This window comes from Zingiber officinale, chromosome 4A, assembly GCF_018446385.1.
Source record: "Zingiber officinale cultivar Zhangliang chromosome 4A, Zo_v1.1, whole genome shotgun sequence".
Classification (NCBI taxonomy): Eukaryota; Viridiplantae; Streptophyta; class Magnoliopsida; order Zingiberales; family Zingiberaceae; genus Zingiber; species Zingiber officinale.
The window spans coordinates 158,593,539-158,610,460 of NC_055992.1; the positions used below are offsets into that span (position 1 = coordinate 158,593,539).

Here is a 16,922-nt window from a genome sequence, read left to right on the forward strand (position 1 = left end):
TTTTTTTTTTATGAATTAGAATTTTCAACCAAAAAATAGTAAATAAATAAATATAAAAATCAAATAAAATAAAAGGAAGTTAAAAAAAAAAGAATTAAACTTTGGCGGGCCGGCAGCTTTGCTAGCTAGCCTTATTGCCGCGCACGTTAGCGTGTGGGTATGGAGGACCTATGGCCTTCCGACACGTCATCGGTACGACCTTCCTCCGACACTGCCGCCTCGGCGCTATTTCGAGAAAAAAAATTGAAAAAAAAAAGAGAAAAGGAAGAGAAATTTTGTCTTCGCTTTGGCTTCGAATCCGATCCCAGGCGATTGCTTCGATTTCTTCTGCCTCGACGCCCCCCCTACTGGAGAGACGCGGCACTGCTGATTTCGCCTGAGGGTGTTCCTTTCTCTCCTCGCGCCGAACGAAGCTTCGCTGCGGCGAGATGGCGGCGACCGACGGCGACGGGATGGTTCCGTTGGCGGTGCTGCTGAGGCGGGAGATGTCTTGGGAGCGAATCGAGAATCCGGACATCATCTACGGTGAGGCGAGCGAGAGCAAGAAGGGGGAGGACTTCACACTCGTCATGACTGAGTGCCAGCGAGTTCCCCAGCGGCCCGACACCACATTCTCAGTCTTTGCGGTAATGCCTCTCCCTTACCAATCTCAGAGTTTGGATAAACCTTATTTCTATCTAGGAACCAACTGCCAGTTCTTTGTTTTGGCCAATGCATAGAAAAGGTTGCATTTTTTGCCCAGTGGATGGCTGCTTCGTGCATACTTATTTGAGTGTTTGTAGAACTGATCTATTCCTTGAAAGGATTCCGGATTCTGATATTTGTGCGAGTGAGTGAAATTTAGTTTAATTATATCATGTGTTCTTCTAAAGGAGAAGAGGAACCATAATGTAGATCGCGAATGAGGAAATCCTCGAATTGAAGCTTGTATTTAGCAGTAACGTCCAGGAATCGTGAAATTTAAGAGCACATCATCCTCATATCAACAACAAGAAAAGTCTTAGTCGTCTAGAGAATGAGAAGAAAAATTAATTGGTATTAGGGAATACAGACACCACATGGTGATAGGTCTAGACATGCCGCTTGATACTGCAAAGGAGGTAGGACCCTCAAGGGTGGGGTTGAAGTCAAGAAAGTTGACTGAGGTGGCAATCAAAGTCAAAGAGGAGTTAACACTCGAGGTTGAAATGGGCGTACGGCTTGGCCGAATATTCCAACCGATTGGACCTTTGGTCCGATTGGACTCCCAAGTCCGCCTGGCTCGACGGAATCCCCAACCGAGTCCTCAAAAGTGTCGTCGATCGGACCTTTTCCCGATTGAATCCTGAGTCCGCCCGGCTTGATGGGAATCCCAAGTCGAGTCCCCAGAAGGGCCGCCGATCGGGCCTTTAGTCTAATCGGATCCCTAGTCCACTCGACTGACGGGAATCCTGAGCCAAGTCCCCAGAAGGACTGTCGGTCGGACCTTTTTCCTAATTGGATCCCAAATTTGCCTGGCTCGATGGGAATCTCGAGTCGAGTCCTTGGAAGGACCGTCGATCGGACCTTTTTCCCAATCGGATCCCGAGTCTGCCTGGCTCGACGGGAATCCCGAGTCAAGTCCCCAGAAGGGCCGAGTCCTCGAGATGATCATCACTGCTTAGCCGACCCGACCCCGTTCGAGAACAAGACCCAAATGAACGTTAAAGGGAACTCGGTCGGCCTACCAGCAAAGCACACTAAGGGCCTCTCAGATCTGTACACAGGAAACTTCTACGGTCCTACCCTGCAAAGTGTAAGAATTGTGGGTCTATTCTAGGAAAGGTGTTAAAATGTCAGAATGGTCGGTCTATTTTGGTAATGCATCGAGATTAATGCAGAGAGGAAAAGTAATACTATATAAGGGGGTCTCCACCTACAGGCGCAGGTACGCGAAACTTCGCTATCGAAGATCATTTCCTATTCGTTACTGTTCATCTTCTCCACCATCGTTTGCCTGACCTTAGCCGATCTTGTGATCGAGATACAGAGCCTGGAGCTAGAAGAAACTTGAAAAATTTTCGTGGACAGGTCAATCACTCGGCAAGGCAGTGGAGTCGGGATTCTTATGATATTACCTTGTGAAGACAGAATGCAATTGTTCGTTCGGTTGGATTATCGAACCACTAATAACGAAGCCGAATACGAAGCATTGATAGCCGGTTTGCAAGCCACGAAGCATGTGAGGGTCGTCTGAGTCTTAATCTACTCGGATTCCTAGTTGGCGGTTCAACAATTTTCAGGCAACTTCGAGATCAACAGTGAACGGCTAAAGTTGTATGCGGAGGCCTTTGAGAAGTTAAAAGTGGAATTTCAAGAAGTGACCTTACAGAAAATTCCCCGAGCGGAGAGCCAGAAAGCAGATGAGCTGACCAAGTTAGCCAGGGCCTTAGTCCCTTAGGCATTAGACAGGCCGGTGGAGCAAACACTTTTAATATCCCACATTGAGTGGCAAGCCGAGCTAGAATTACAGTGCGACTGGAGAGCGCCATTAATTTCGTTCCTCCGGTAAAGAATTTTACCCTCCGATCGGGAGCAAGTGCGCATGATCAAGAAGAGGGTCGGGCGATTCACCTTAGAGATCACTTGTACAAGAGGGCTTTCTCTCGCCCCTTGCTTATGTGTGTCAGTCCAGGGGATGTACAGTATATTCTACAAGAGGTTCACCAGGGCTCCTGTGGGAGTCATACAAGCAGCCGGTCACTCACTTGGAAGATTTTGTTAGTCGGGTTTTTTTTAGCCCACTTTGCAGGCCGATTCGGACCGGCTGGTAGCAACTTGTTTATCGTGTCAGAAGCACCAAAACATCCTGCACCACCCCACAGAATTGTTAAAGACCTCGATTATTTCATGCCCGTTCGACCAATGGAGTATGGATCTTGTAGGGCCCTTTCCGATGGCACTTGCTCAGAAAAAATTCCTTTTAGTGGTCATGGATTATTTTTCCAAGTAGGTGGAAGCGGAGAGGCAAAGATAACCGAGCAAAAGGTTATCAAGTTCATGTAACAGAATATCATCTATTGGTTCGGAATTCCCTATAAGCTCGTTCTCAGACAATAGAGGTAGTTTTAGGGCCGGAAAATCAGGGAGTGGTGCTAAGTTATGGTATCTTACAAGCTTTTACCTCTGTGTGGCTTATTTTAGAGTAATGGTCATGCGGAAGTCATCAACCGGGAAATCATCAGAGGACTCAAAACCAAGTTGGACCATATTGGAGGAAGTTGAATGGATGAACTGTCCAGTGCATTATGGGCTTATCGCACTACGCTTTGAGAGGCTATGGGTATAACCCCTTTTCATCTGGTTTATAGTGGAGAAGCAGTTGTCCCAGTAGAGGTTGACATGTATTTCGATTGGAGACAATTGTACGACGAAGATAATGCCGGTTGGTGCCTCATGGAGCTTGATCTGGTGGACGAGGTCAGAGATAAAACAGCAACTCGGCTGATGACATACCGTCAACGGATGAAGCAAAACTACAACCGGAGAGTTATCCCAAGAATTTTTCATGTGGGTGACTTGGTCCGGAGGCGGATCAAGTCAGTCGATGATATCAGCAAGTTGGAGTCACAGTGGGATGGACAGTACAAAGTGGTATAAAAGCTCGCCTCGGGCTTCTATTATCTTCATGATGCGGAAGGAAAGAATTTGGATTGGTAGTGGAGCATAAATCATCTATAGCCCTATCACACTTGAGAGGATGCCTATAATGAGTTAATATAGCTCGATAAATATTTATGCTTAATGAATGTAGGCAAGCTCAACTCAAGAAGCCCAAATCCCAAACTCGTGTGCCGATCGATCGAGTTATAAGCGTGCTTGCTCATGCGCTTATGTTCCAAACTCTCGTGCCGATCAACCAAGTTATAAGTGTGCTTGCTCATGCGCCTATGCCCCAAACTCTCATACTGATCGACCGAGTTATAAGCATGCTTGCTCACATACCTATGTTCCAGACTTTTGTGTCGATCGATCGAGTTATAAGCGTGCTTGCTCACGCGCTTATGTCCCAGACTCTCGTATCGATCGACTAAGTTATAAGTGTGCATGCTCATGCACCTATGTCCCCGACTCTCATGTCAATCGATCAAATTATAAGCATGCCTGCTCACTCGCTTATGTCCTAGACTCTCATGTCGATCGGCCGAGTTATAAGCATGTCTGCTCACGCACCTATATCCCAGACTCTCGTGTTTAACAGTCGATTTATAAGCGTGCTCGCTCACGCACCTATGTCCTAGACTCTCGTGACGATCGACCGATTTATAAGCATGCTTGCTCATGCGCCTGTTCCAGATTTTCGTGCCGATCGATCGAGTTATAAGCGTGCTCGCTTACACACCTATGCCCCATACTCTTGTGCCGATCAACAGAGTTATAAGCGTGCTTGCTCATGTGCCTATGTCCCATAGGGTCGAGTTATAAGCATGCCCGCTCACATGCCTATATCCCAGACTCTCGTGCCAATCGACCGATTTATAAGTGTGCTTGCTCACGCGCCTATGTTCAGACTCTCGTGCCAATTAGCCGAGTTATAAGCGTGCTTGTTCACGCGCCTATGTCCCTGACTCTCGGGTCGATTGACTGAGTTATAAGTGTGCTTGCTCAATGCCTATGTGCGAATTCTCGTGCCAATCGACCGAGTTATAAGCGTGTTTGCTCACGTGCCTATGTCCCAGATTCTCGTGCCGATCGATCGAGTTATAAGCGTGCTTGCTTGCACCCACGTTCCACATTCTCGTGCCCTAACGTCGAGCCATACATGAGGCTACTTGTGCATTACTTAGCCGCTCGCTCGGCACTGTCCTGCCACTTGCTTGACACTACTCACAAGTGTCATAAGCATAGGTCGAATGGACGGTCGCGCCTATGCCTCGCTGGGAGCTATCAGCAAGAGGTGTTTAAGTATTTTGCAACTATCCTGCTAGCATCAACTCATGCACGAAATTAAGTACAACACGAACAGAAGAATACAAGGTTCTAATAATATCAAGAGATATTTACATTAAAATATCAAGGAAAGCATCATCCGGAATATCTTCTAAAATCTTTTGGCGGCTAATGAAGTTCTTGGGGAGGTCCACTTAGATGGCTAGTGCTTTATGGCCCATTCCGCATTCATTAGAGATGGGAGGCGGTAATCAGGATTATGGTCAAAAGACATAATAACTGCACTAGGCATTAATGGCGAAAGACGTATCCTGCTCTTGTGGTATAATCAAGTAGTAGAGTGACGTCAACTCAAGCTTAGCGACTGGTCAAGGATTAAACGTCTGATCAGGAAAGGAGAAACACTAAAAAATATAAGTGTTCAGTCAGTCGAGCTTACAACCTCCTTCGACTAGACTTTAAGAGGAGACTTGTGATACGACGAAGGAGGTAGGGCTCCCAAGTTCGGGGTCAAAGTCAAGAAAGCTGGTTGAGGTGGCTATCAAAGTTAAGGAGGAGTCAACACTCAATGTCGGTATGGGCGTACAACTCTGTTGAATATTCCAATTGATCGTACCTCCGATTAGACTCCCAAGTTCATCCGACTTGACAAAATCCCGAGCTGAGTGCTTAGAAGGGCCGCTGATTGGACCTTTTCCCCGATCGAATCCCGAGTCGGTCCGGCTCGACGGGAATCGTGAGCCGAGTCCCCAGAAGGGCCACTGATCTGACCTTTTTCTCGATCGGATCCTAAGTCCATTTGGCTCGACAGGAATCTCGAGCCAAGTCCCTAGAAGGACCACCGATCAGACCTTTTTCCCGATCAAATCCTGAGTCCGCTCGGCTCGTCGGGAATCCTAAGCCGAGTCCTCAAAAGGGTCGATTCCTTGAGATCATCATCACTGCTTAGCCGACCCGACCCCATTCGAGAACAAGGCCTAAATGGACGTTAAAGGGAACTCAATCAGTCTGCTAGCAAAGGGTACTAAGGGCCCCTTAGATCAATGGCCTAATATTCCTTTTTATCATCTTGCGAATATTCCCCATGCAAGTTATACACAAGAAGCTTCTACGTTGCAAAGCGCAGGAATTGCAAGCCTATTCTAGGAAAGGTATCAGAATGCCATAATGGTCGTCTCTATTTTGGTAATGCATTGAGATTTGTGTAGAGAGGAAAAGTAATATTTAGGGCTGTAAATGAACCAAACGTTCGTGAACAAGCTTAGTGTTCGACTTGATAAGAGCTTGTTTATATTCGTTCAATATACATAAGATCAATTAAATAAACAAGCTTGAACATTTCGTTAAACTAAACAAACAAATTTGAACACATATGTGTTCAACTTGTTAATGTTCGTGAACAACGTTTGTAAATAATGTTCGTGAACAACGTTTGTGAACAGTGTTCACAAACCATGTTCATTAATAAAACTCATATCAACATATTAAATAAACAATAAAATAAAATAAAATAAATAAATAAGTTTGAATTTATAGCTCAATAACCAATCAAAAAACAATCAAACAAGCTTGAATTGAGAGCCCGATAACATCTAAACGAACTAAGCTTGAATCAAGCTTAAGCCAAGCTTGAATTGGGAGCTCGATAACATCTAAACGAACCGAGCTCAAGCTAAGCTTCAAACAAGCTCAAGCTCATAAAAAATAAACCAAGCCAAACTTGAACAATCATTTCAAAGGTTTGATTCATTTTAAGCTCGGCTCGGCTTGGCACGATTACCTTATCAAACAAGCTTGAACACCCAAAAGTTCGGCTCGGCTCGGTTTGTTTATAGCCCTAGTAATACTATATAAGGGGGTCTCTACCTAGAGGCGTAGGTACGTGAAACTTTGCTATCAAAGATCATTTCTTCTTTATTACTATTCATCTTCTCCACCACCGTTTGCCTAACTTGAGCGTCAGAGTGTCTGTGTCGGGGACCCCTCCCTGGCCCTGTGACTGACGTTTTTTTGCCTCTAATTCTTCTATGTGGTACACAAGTCCTATAGTGGTACTAGGTTACGATTTCTTGGAGTCTCCGCATGGTCAGCATCAACGCCACGTAACCAATGCACCATCTTCCCTGATTCCAGACATGATCACTGCTCAAGTAATATACCAAATTTGTCTGTTATAGTTGAGCTATCTTTTACATTTAGGCTGTCATCTAGAATGAATTTGGTAATCACAAGTCCACCTTTGAATTTTGTGTGTCTTCATTCATGAAAATGCCTTTGAGGTTGATATCCATCTTCACAAGTAGGAAAATTGGCAAATTGTCCAACATGATCACAAAATGCTCCTATAGATTCAGGGATGATACAAGATCATTTTGTCCTGTAAGTATAATATTACCGAAGCAATAAGAAAATGCAAGAGAATGAGGAAACAATTCACAAGTTCAGAAATGATGGTGGTAGCTGATTCCGTTTATCACTCCACATGGTCATGAATGGGAGGGCCATAAAAGGGAGGGTTAAAAAGGGTTGGAAAACCTTGGCATACTATCTCGGCTTCTTTGGTGTTCCGAGTGCAGAGAGAAGTAACGAATGCACAAGTGGAGAAATGTGATAGTAATTGATTATATTAGTGGCTCTGTAGGGGTCATGAAAGGGCAGGACAACATTTCCATGCCATCCTAGCTTCTTTAACAATCCAAGTGGATAACTTGTTTGCTCATCTCATTTTATTCTCTCAATCAATGATACATGTTGCAAGAGAGTTCTATAATGACTCAATGGACTTGATGAAAGACATGAACAAAGAACTCAGTATTAGAAGATATATAGAGAATTTAACAAGAAAAGACCTAGATGATTCATATAGCTTAGGAGACTCAAGTGACATCGTTGGGCCATATGATCCCCTTAAAATGATGGAAATGATGAAAGCTAGTCAATTATATAACCAAGGAATGATTGGTTCGATCAACAACAAATAAATACAATCTTGGTCAATGACATAAACACCAAATAGGCATATCAAACAATTAGTTGATGGCTAATTCAGAGATTGAAACTCATACCTTGAGAAGCCCATTCATTCTGCTGGCCTGAAATGATGTCAAGATAATCAGAAATATTGGGGACATTGGAGGTTTTGACAAGAGTATGAATTGCCATCATAGGCAGAAACATGGAGATGAAGCAAATAACTGAGTGAGGAGCATACAATCTTTATCTAGAGGAAAATTCAATGGCATTGGAGGCTTCAATTAGAGAAGAAATCAGTGCATGGATAATCTTAGTCATTGGCCTCTATCTCTTCCTCCTCCTTTGCTACCTTTTCCTACCCCCTCCTCACCTCATGATTAATGACGACTAGCGCCATCTAGTATCAATATACATCATGGTGATATTTGACACTATCTCCTTCTATTTAAACACCAAGATGTTTATAAAGATTTAGATTTTTAACCTTGCACCAATTAGCCATCTTAGTTTGCCCTTCTTAATTCAAATCATGTGTTGAAGGAGATTGATTCCTCCATAGCAAGGTATAAAGTATCATTTTTGGGATTTTTGTATTCAATTGGAATAGTACGATTTCAGTGCAATGTCCTGCCGGCGCATGATAAACTTTGGAAAACTTTAAAGAGTGTTGAGATCAATATAAAGAATTTTAATCTCTAATTCTTTCTATTTGGCTTGTTTACTTCCAAATATAAACATATAAAAATTTAAAACTGAATTAAATTAGAATTCTGGAGATGCAAATTTAGAAAATATAATAAGGATCTTGATTAATGATGTTATATTGTATTAATACCAATTGAATGTCATGCATTAGACAAGAGCGTGAATTGGATAAGAGTATAGGTTCTTGTAGCATCCTAGTGTTTAACTACTCAGAACTTTGTTCAAATCAAGTGTTGAAGGAGATTGATTCCTCCATAGCAAGGTATAAAGTATCATTTTTGGGATTTTTGTATTCAATTGGAATAGTACGATCTCAGTGCAATGTCCTGCCAGCACATGATAAACTTTGGAAAACTTTAAAGAGTGTTGAGATCAATATAAAGAATTTTAATCTCTAATTCTTTCTATTTAGCTTGTTTACTTCCAAATATAAACATATAAAAAATTTAAAACTGAATTAAATTAGAATTCTGGGGATGCAAATTTAGAAAATATAATAAGGATCTTGATTAATGATGTTATATTGTATTAATACCAATTGAATGTCATGCATTAGACAAGAGCGTGCATTGGATAAGAGTATAGGTTCTTGTAACATCCTAGTGTTTAACTACTCAGAACTTTGTTTGGTACAATTGGATTGGAACATATACTAGTGCTCCAACCAACTGGTTCTTCTTTTCTTCTCCTCCCTTCTCTTTGATAGTGTTCTGTTGATGGATTGAAATTTTTAGTCGAGTTAGGCGCCATGGCCAAAAACATTTCTACTGAATAGTTGGCATACTAAACAGGGAGACACGTGGTTAATTCAGTGTGTCACTTGTACCTGAACAATGTCACCCATGCAAAATAGGTTGAGCAATACAATTATTGATCTTAGTTGACATAGACACAACAAATTGAATATGTTCAGATTTGACCTGCAAAGTTGTGAATGGGTTGTAGATTAGAGGGATGAGGAAGAGGAAATGAGAAAGATTATAAATGAACTCAAATTGAAAAGAATGCATATTTGATCAGTCGGAGAAGAATCAAAGCTATCCTAACGACATCTACGGTGGTGGTCGTTCGACAACAGCTATTTGATATAGATGACATCGACGGCAATAAAGGATGCATAAATTGCCAAAGTGGATTCACAAGATCAAAGGGGTTGTTGGCCTTTCGGTTTAGTGACTGAGTCATGAAGGGGCTGCAATTGCATACAATTATGTGGAATCTTATTTTTTATTTTATCTTTTAATTTTTTTTTGGCAAAATTCTTCTACCATCTTAGATATAAGTGATTATACTAAAAGCTAGATAATGAAGAGATATTTTGTTATTTTTATTGTGTTTTCCATTTTTCTAAAAAAAATCAATTTTATGAGAGACTTTCATGAATTTGTTATCCTAGTATGCCACTATGATATAATTTCTGTAACAAATAGCCAAAAATAAATTATTTGACAACCTAAATCCTAGTAGAGCAATTATTGCATCGCAAAGTTCTTGCTTCTCATTAAGATGGCTTGAAATGTCATCCACTAGATATTGAGACATAATGTTCGAATCTCGGCAAAGCCGAGGTAAATGCCTCTCTTATGTGCTAGTCACTATTCCAAAGGCTAGTAGCCATCCGTGATTTACTTCCTTCGTGTTGGCCCTAGGACGGGTTGGTGGGGGAGCTGGGGGCGAGCGTATTCGCCTTTTGCCAACATAATGTCTCATCAAACTCCGTTTCTAATTAGTTGTATGAATTACCCATAGCTTTGGAAGTATGAATTTATCTTTATATTTTCTCTCTCTCTATCCCTAGTTCCTATTTGGTTATTGCTCATGTATTTTGTTTAGATATTAATAATTTTTAAAAAAATTCTGAATATTGATTTTTTGATATTACAAAGCACCTCTATTGAAAAATAGCGACCAAATTAGTAATCTTGTTTTTCCGTATTAAATTATAACTATTTAACTTCCTTTTTGTATTAGCTCGTAGCTCATTTAATTTACAATAAAAAAACATAAGAATCAGTTGGATTCATTCATTTTTCTCCTCTACTAATCACAGCTAACTGGCGCTTCAAATGTAGGATCACCTCTGCTTGCTGACCTTGTTCATTTGATTTCCTCCATGCAGCTTTTTGATGGGCATAATGGCTCTGCAGCTGCTATATACTCCAAAGAGAATCTCTTGAACAATGTCTTAAGTTCCATTCCTTCAGAATTTAGCAGGAATGAATGGGTTCAAGCATTACCAAGAGCTTTGGTTGCAGGATTTATCAAGACTGATAAGGATTTCAAAGAAATGGGTACAATACTATGCAAATTTTGTATTGGCTTGCGGGATCTTATGTACTTCATAATTATTAGACCATGTCATATCATTTAAGTTTAGTTTATCTAATCTTTGTTTATTTTTGTTGGATCATTTCACATAATTTTTATGTGATTCTAATTTTTTTTTACCAGATGTACATTTGCCTTTTTATTCATTCAAGAATATAACAAACTATGTTTATGCTGTTATAATTGCTCGACTCTATTGATGTTAGTGATTTTCTTATTGGTTGCAACTTTTTCAGTTTCAATGGTAACTAAATGTTGTTTTTTACTACCTAATCAACGGCTTCATAGCTAGGTAACTTCGAGAACATTTATCTCCTGTAGGGTATTTCTAAAAAAATGCAAATGATTATTCATTCAGGAGTAGGTAGAATAAAGTAAAGAATGTAGCTAGAAACAATGTGGGACTTTTTAGAAAGACATGACATGTGGAATAGGAAACAATTTTTTTTCTCTTCCTTTATACATTACCTAATACTTTTCACTTGTACAAGAACAAGAGGCCATTTTTACTAATTAATTGGGATTGACTGAATGGATCACCTCCCATTGATCTCTATGTAATGCCATTTCAGTTGTACTGTAGACCACTTTTCATTATATTAACTTGAATTTTCAGTTGTCTCTGTCATATCTTCAACGCCAATTGATTCAACTTGCATAATTATGAATTTTGGAAGTTGTCTTAATATCTCCGTGCCATCTTAACTTATTTTGTCATTTTATAATCAAATTAGAATTACACCTAAAAAGTCTGATACAAGATAATATTCATATTGCCAACCCAAAATAGTTGTAATAGATGACTAGTTAGTGTTGTCACTGATGGTGTTGTTGATGATGACAATGATATGAACTCTATTATTCATGAATTTAGTTCTATTCCCATGTTAGCAACCAAAGAATGGACCTTGTATTGTGAATTTACTCTGTTAATGACAGTTAATGTTTGGAAGTTTGATTGGTGTGGCCACTTTTTAGTTTTTGAATTAATAGTACAGAGGATAATTGTGAAAATCTTAGATCTGGTTTCCCGTCTCAGTGACTTCCAGACTTTCAAGGATTCTGTCTATTTTTCTACCTTGATTAGCTGTAGCTCCACAGATTCAACACTTCACCTAAAAGAATATAATTTCATTCTGAGAAACTGATACCTGATTTTGTTTCCTTAGCCAGGGTTTCTGGAACAACTGTAACATTTGTGATAATTGATGGATGGGTTGTCACTGTGGCATCAGTTGGTGACTCGCGCTGTGTACTTGAATCTGCTGAAGGTTCAGTTTATTTTTTGTCAACGGACCATCGTTTGGAAGACAATGAGGAAGAGTATGTTCTCATGCTTTTTGTGTTTCCTACAGAGTTTAATTTCTCTCTTAAAAATGTCTCCTTGACAATGTTCACTCCCTTAAGAAGGTCAGTTTTGTCATAGGGTGGAACGCATAACAACTCATGGTGGAGAAGTTGGAAGAATGAATGTTGCTGGTGGGGCTGAGGTATTTTTGTTGGCCTTCATCGTATAGTTCAAGACCTAAGTTTAGGCTTGAAAATGAGCTATATTGGTTCCTTGCATATGTAATGGAATGTAATGTATTATGCTTGCTCCCCTCACCATGTCATACTTCATATTGTCGGCCATAGTTTCCTTGATTGTTTAATTAAACATGCTTTCTAGAAACAAAGTATATTTCTATAGGATCATATTATTTGGTCATGCAGTAGTGAAAGGCATGGGCGATTGATCAAAATAGAATGTCTGGCATTCTATTTGGTATCTGAAGGCACAAAATCACCTTCCTTTTCCTTTATTTTTTTTTCTTGTTTTCCACCTTTTATCTTTCTAATATATTTTTTCTTCAGGACCAGGTGTACCGTTTGTCTTAATGAATAAGAACATTTTTATGGTATGCCCATAAAAATACATAATGGAGAACTTGCTAACATGTTTATCAATTTAAAACAAAAAACTTCTATATCCATTTGTTTATATACATTGATGCACTTCACATCGAACATTATCTATTCACCCATGGACATATGCTTCCCATAGTTGAAGCTATTATTGTTAATGAGCTGTTTATATGAATCATTATAGTGTGTATTCCATACACGATCATACATTCTTGATGAGACCATTCTGTGAGCATTGACCCAGACCACGTTGGCCATGGATTTGAGGTATTGTTCATCAACGGGGATCCCATGAATTTGTTCATTTTCAAAAAGCACCTCCAAGTATTATGCCATCTTTTGAGCATTGTAAGACATGAGGCTTGTCACTCCGTACCATTGTGGGACTATGCCCTCCTAATCGCTTCTCCAAAATTCTAAAACTATAGACATATATATGAAATATGTCCTTAGTCCTTGTAAATTGTCATGCTTCTTGTTTCCTAAATAATGTACTTGGATAAGGTTTGCTGCCTCACCTTGTTCGGTTCATGTTGGATGTGTTTCCATACAAAACCTTGATGAACCTTTGCATCAAAAGGGCAAGTGGGTGGTGCTTCACGTTCATTTACCTCATGCTTTCCTTGTTAAACTACATAGAAGCGAAATTCACATATGCAGAGTAAAATATGACTTGTGGAATTTTTCTTGCCTTCCTCTGTTGCTCTTTTTTTAACAAGAACTTTTGTCAGTTTGGCCCCCTTAGGTGCTGGCCAGGTGGCTTGTGCTTGTCAAGATCAATTGGTGACCAGGATGTTGGCGAATTTATTCTTCCTATTCCACATGTGAAGCAAGTGAAGGTGTGTAAGTAATTTTAAGTTTTCTAGTTCCCTGAGATAATTTTTTCTGAGTTCTCATGTATAGTTGTGTTTTTAGTCTCCAATCAAAGAGGCTTAACATTATTGTCTGTGGCAGATTCACTTTTGCATCTAGATTTACATAGGGCAATGACATTTTATGCATTACCATTCGATGACAATGCAATCTCAGAAGGGAAAAAAGATCAACTACATATGGAGATGTTACAGTATGAATGATTAAGTTGACTAATAGTTCACAAAACAGAAAAAGTAATGTTTCTTTTCTATTCTTACTCATAGTATCTCACATCTCTACATTACCTAGATGTTCCATTCGTCCAATGTACTATGACCATTTAGTAAGACAGTTTGTAATTTATCTGTATTGTTGTCACCTCACATGTACCGTAGGCAAGCAATCCATGTTTGCGTTTCTCTGCATTTCCTTGTTGATTTAAGTTGAACACTTGAACTGAATCAACATTTATCAGAACAAGAACGCCAAAGTGCAATTTTGTTTTACATATCTTCTTTCATTTCACAGGCATTTTTATTGACAAATGATGTTTCTAATTGCTTCAGCTATCAAATGCTGGTGGACGTCTTGTGATTTCAAGTGATGGTGTCTGGGATGCTTTGTCAGCAGAAAAGGTGCTTAGTTGTTGTCGTGGATTGCCAGCAGAAGCTGCAGCTTTCAGAATTGTTAAGGTAAGTACATGACGTATCATGCAAAAGTGCTTAAATATACACGTTTACTGTGGCTCGGATATAGTTTTAAGTTTATTTTTCAGGAAGCTGTGCAGCCAAAGGGAATTCGAGATGATACTACATGCATCGTTGTCGATATATTACCACCAGAGAAAATTTCGCCTTCATTTCCTAATTTTAAGAGATCTGGAAAAGGCATGTTCAAGAGCATGTTCCGAAGAAGATCTTCTGAGTCATCATTATTTTCAGATCGAGATTACTCTGAAGCAGATATGGTAGAAGAAATCTTTGAAGATGGATCTCCAGTTCTAGCCCACAGGTTAGTATAGTGCAACTATACCTGACAAAATTATTTACAAGTTCCCTCACATGGTGAATGTTTAATTACCACAATAGTTTTCAGAATTTAAATGAAGCTTTATTTGTTCTAACTATTTAGAATCCCTTACATACATTCTATCATATATAAAACTATACAAATTAATTAATTGTATCATATTGAAAAATATTTTCTTTATCTGCCTTAGATTAAAGCCCTTAATTATAAAATTTATTACTTGTCTTTGAACGTGGGTATACCATTTTAATATATTCTCCCTCCTTTTCATATTAGATATATGCCCATTTCTCATGAATCTTAATATTTAATATTTTTTATCTTATCTTTTCTAATAATACTACGAGTCTATGTTAGTATTTAGTTATTTATTCATGTTGAAGGTTGTCTGAGTTATTTAATCATCACCTTGGGCATGCTAAATTACACTCAGTCATCCAAAAAAAGAGAAATTTACCTTCAATACTGATTAATTAGACCCAAAATGACAAACACAAACCCTGCCAACCAGGATATTTCAACCTTATTTGGACTTGGAACCATCAATTCACTTTCCTTACGAGACATACAAGTCAAACAATATGGTTGAAGGCCTTGGTATTTTCTTCCAGCAACTATATCTTACCATTCAGAGTCTGCTTTATTTTTAAACAATAACAACCACAATTAAATTTTTATTTCATTAAGTGGAGTTTAGATCTTCCTACGCCAGCTCGATCTTCTTTTATATCATTATCTATATTTTTATTCTATTTTATCATTTCTAATCAAATTTTCTTTCATCTCCTTTTTCTCATAAGAAAATGACAAGTTAGACAATAGATTAAATAAGTAGATTCGAGGATAAAAAATCGGAAGAAATATAGATGTTTCATTATGGATATTCACATAATGAATTAGTAGATTTTAAAGTTTGCATCCTCTCAATTGATTCAGTGGAGGAAGGGATGAGGATGGATATTCACATAAATGGGAAACTATATCTCACCCCCTGAAATTTATTTGTTTTTTTAAAATGTTAAGCCTATGTTTGGATGGGGTGAGGGGAGGTTTATTAATGAAACGGGAAGAGAGGGGAAGGAAAGGAAAGAGAGGGTAACTTCCTTACACCCTAATTTGGCGTGTAAGAAAATAGGCCATTTGAGGGGTAAGAGAGGGTAAAAGTTCCCCTCGCCTCTCGTCACCTCCTTCCCTCACCTTCTTCCCAAATAAGGGTAAAAGATACCTTTCTATTACTTACCCTTCCCTCACCTCCTTTCAAACAGACCTCTAGAGTTTTAAGATTCTTAAAAATATCTCCTTAGGGTTTGAAAAGAGGTCATTTTTCTCCTCGACTATAATAAGAATGAAATTACAGCTTCTACCTCTAACAAAATGAGAGAAATGAGGTCAGTCATGTGATTATTCTATTAAGTCACTTAAAAGTGTCAACAGTTGTCTTGAAACTTAATGTCAAGTTCTTGCATCCAAATCGTGCCATTATCATGGTGATTCTGCCTCCAGTATATGCGTAAAGCAAAAGCTTGATGTAATGCCATTCATGATCTTCTTGTTTTTCTGTGAAAGTTGAACTGACTGTAACAATCGCCTAATGGCAGGTTAGATCCAGAGTATTCAGCATGCCCCATGTTCAGGCCATTCAACTGTGCTATTTGCCAACTGGAGATGAAACCAGGCGAAGGCATTTCTCTACATGATAACTCAACCAAACATGGAACGATCAATCCCTGGGATGGTCCCTTCCTTTGCGCAGCCTGCAACACCAAGAAGGAAGCCATGGAAGGAAGAAGATAATCTTATGGAGGTAATGTCTATCATTATTCCCCACACCTCTTTTACAATGTAATCACTTATTTTGTGATATAGTTTTGTCTCTTTATCCACAGATTGTACCTGAAGATACAATCACTAAAAGTGTTGTGGTGCAGTGGCAATCTCTACATTATATAAAATAGAAGTTGATGCATATTTAGGTTTCTTGTCTGTGCTTTCTTTTTTGTTGAGGTAAATTCTTTCCCCTTAATTATATTGATCTTAGGAAATATTGTGTTCATTGATTGCTACAGTCATCTTAATTTTTTGATTCATTAAATTTATATTGCCATTCTATTTGTTCAACGAACGATCTTCTTTCCATATGTTGATGTAGTTCACACAAACATTTCTTCTAGCTAAAAGAGAATTCAAGCAATTGAACAATGTTTAACCAGTGCTTTGTT

The 16,922-nt window shown here is 39.2% G+C and overlaps 1 protein-coding gene across 1 annotated transcript; it reads left to right on the forward strand.

The window, feature by feature from the left end:
* Positions 1–237: 237 nt before the first annotated feature.
* On the forward strand, positions 238–16,740 carry LOC121971898 (probable protein phosphatase 2C 12). Its single transcript, XM_042523403.1, has 9 exons — positions 238–626; positions 10,706–10,877; positions 12,084–12,237; positions 12,341–12,404; positions 13,551–13,658; positions 14,241–14,366; positions 14,450–14,685; positions 16,302–16,507; positions 16,590–16,740. Exons 1-8 carry the CDS (start codon positions 429–431, stop codon positions 16,495–16,497), a joined length of 1,254 nt encoding a protein of 417 aa, XP_042379337.1. The 5' UTR covers positions 238–428; the 3' UTR covers positions 16,498–16,507; positions 16,590–16,740.
* The last annotated feature ends 182 nt before the right edge of the window (positions 16,741–16,922 follow it).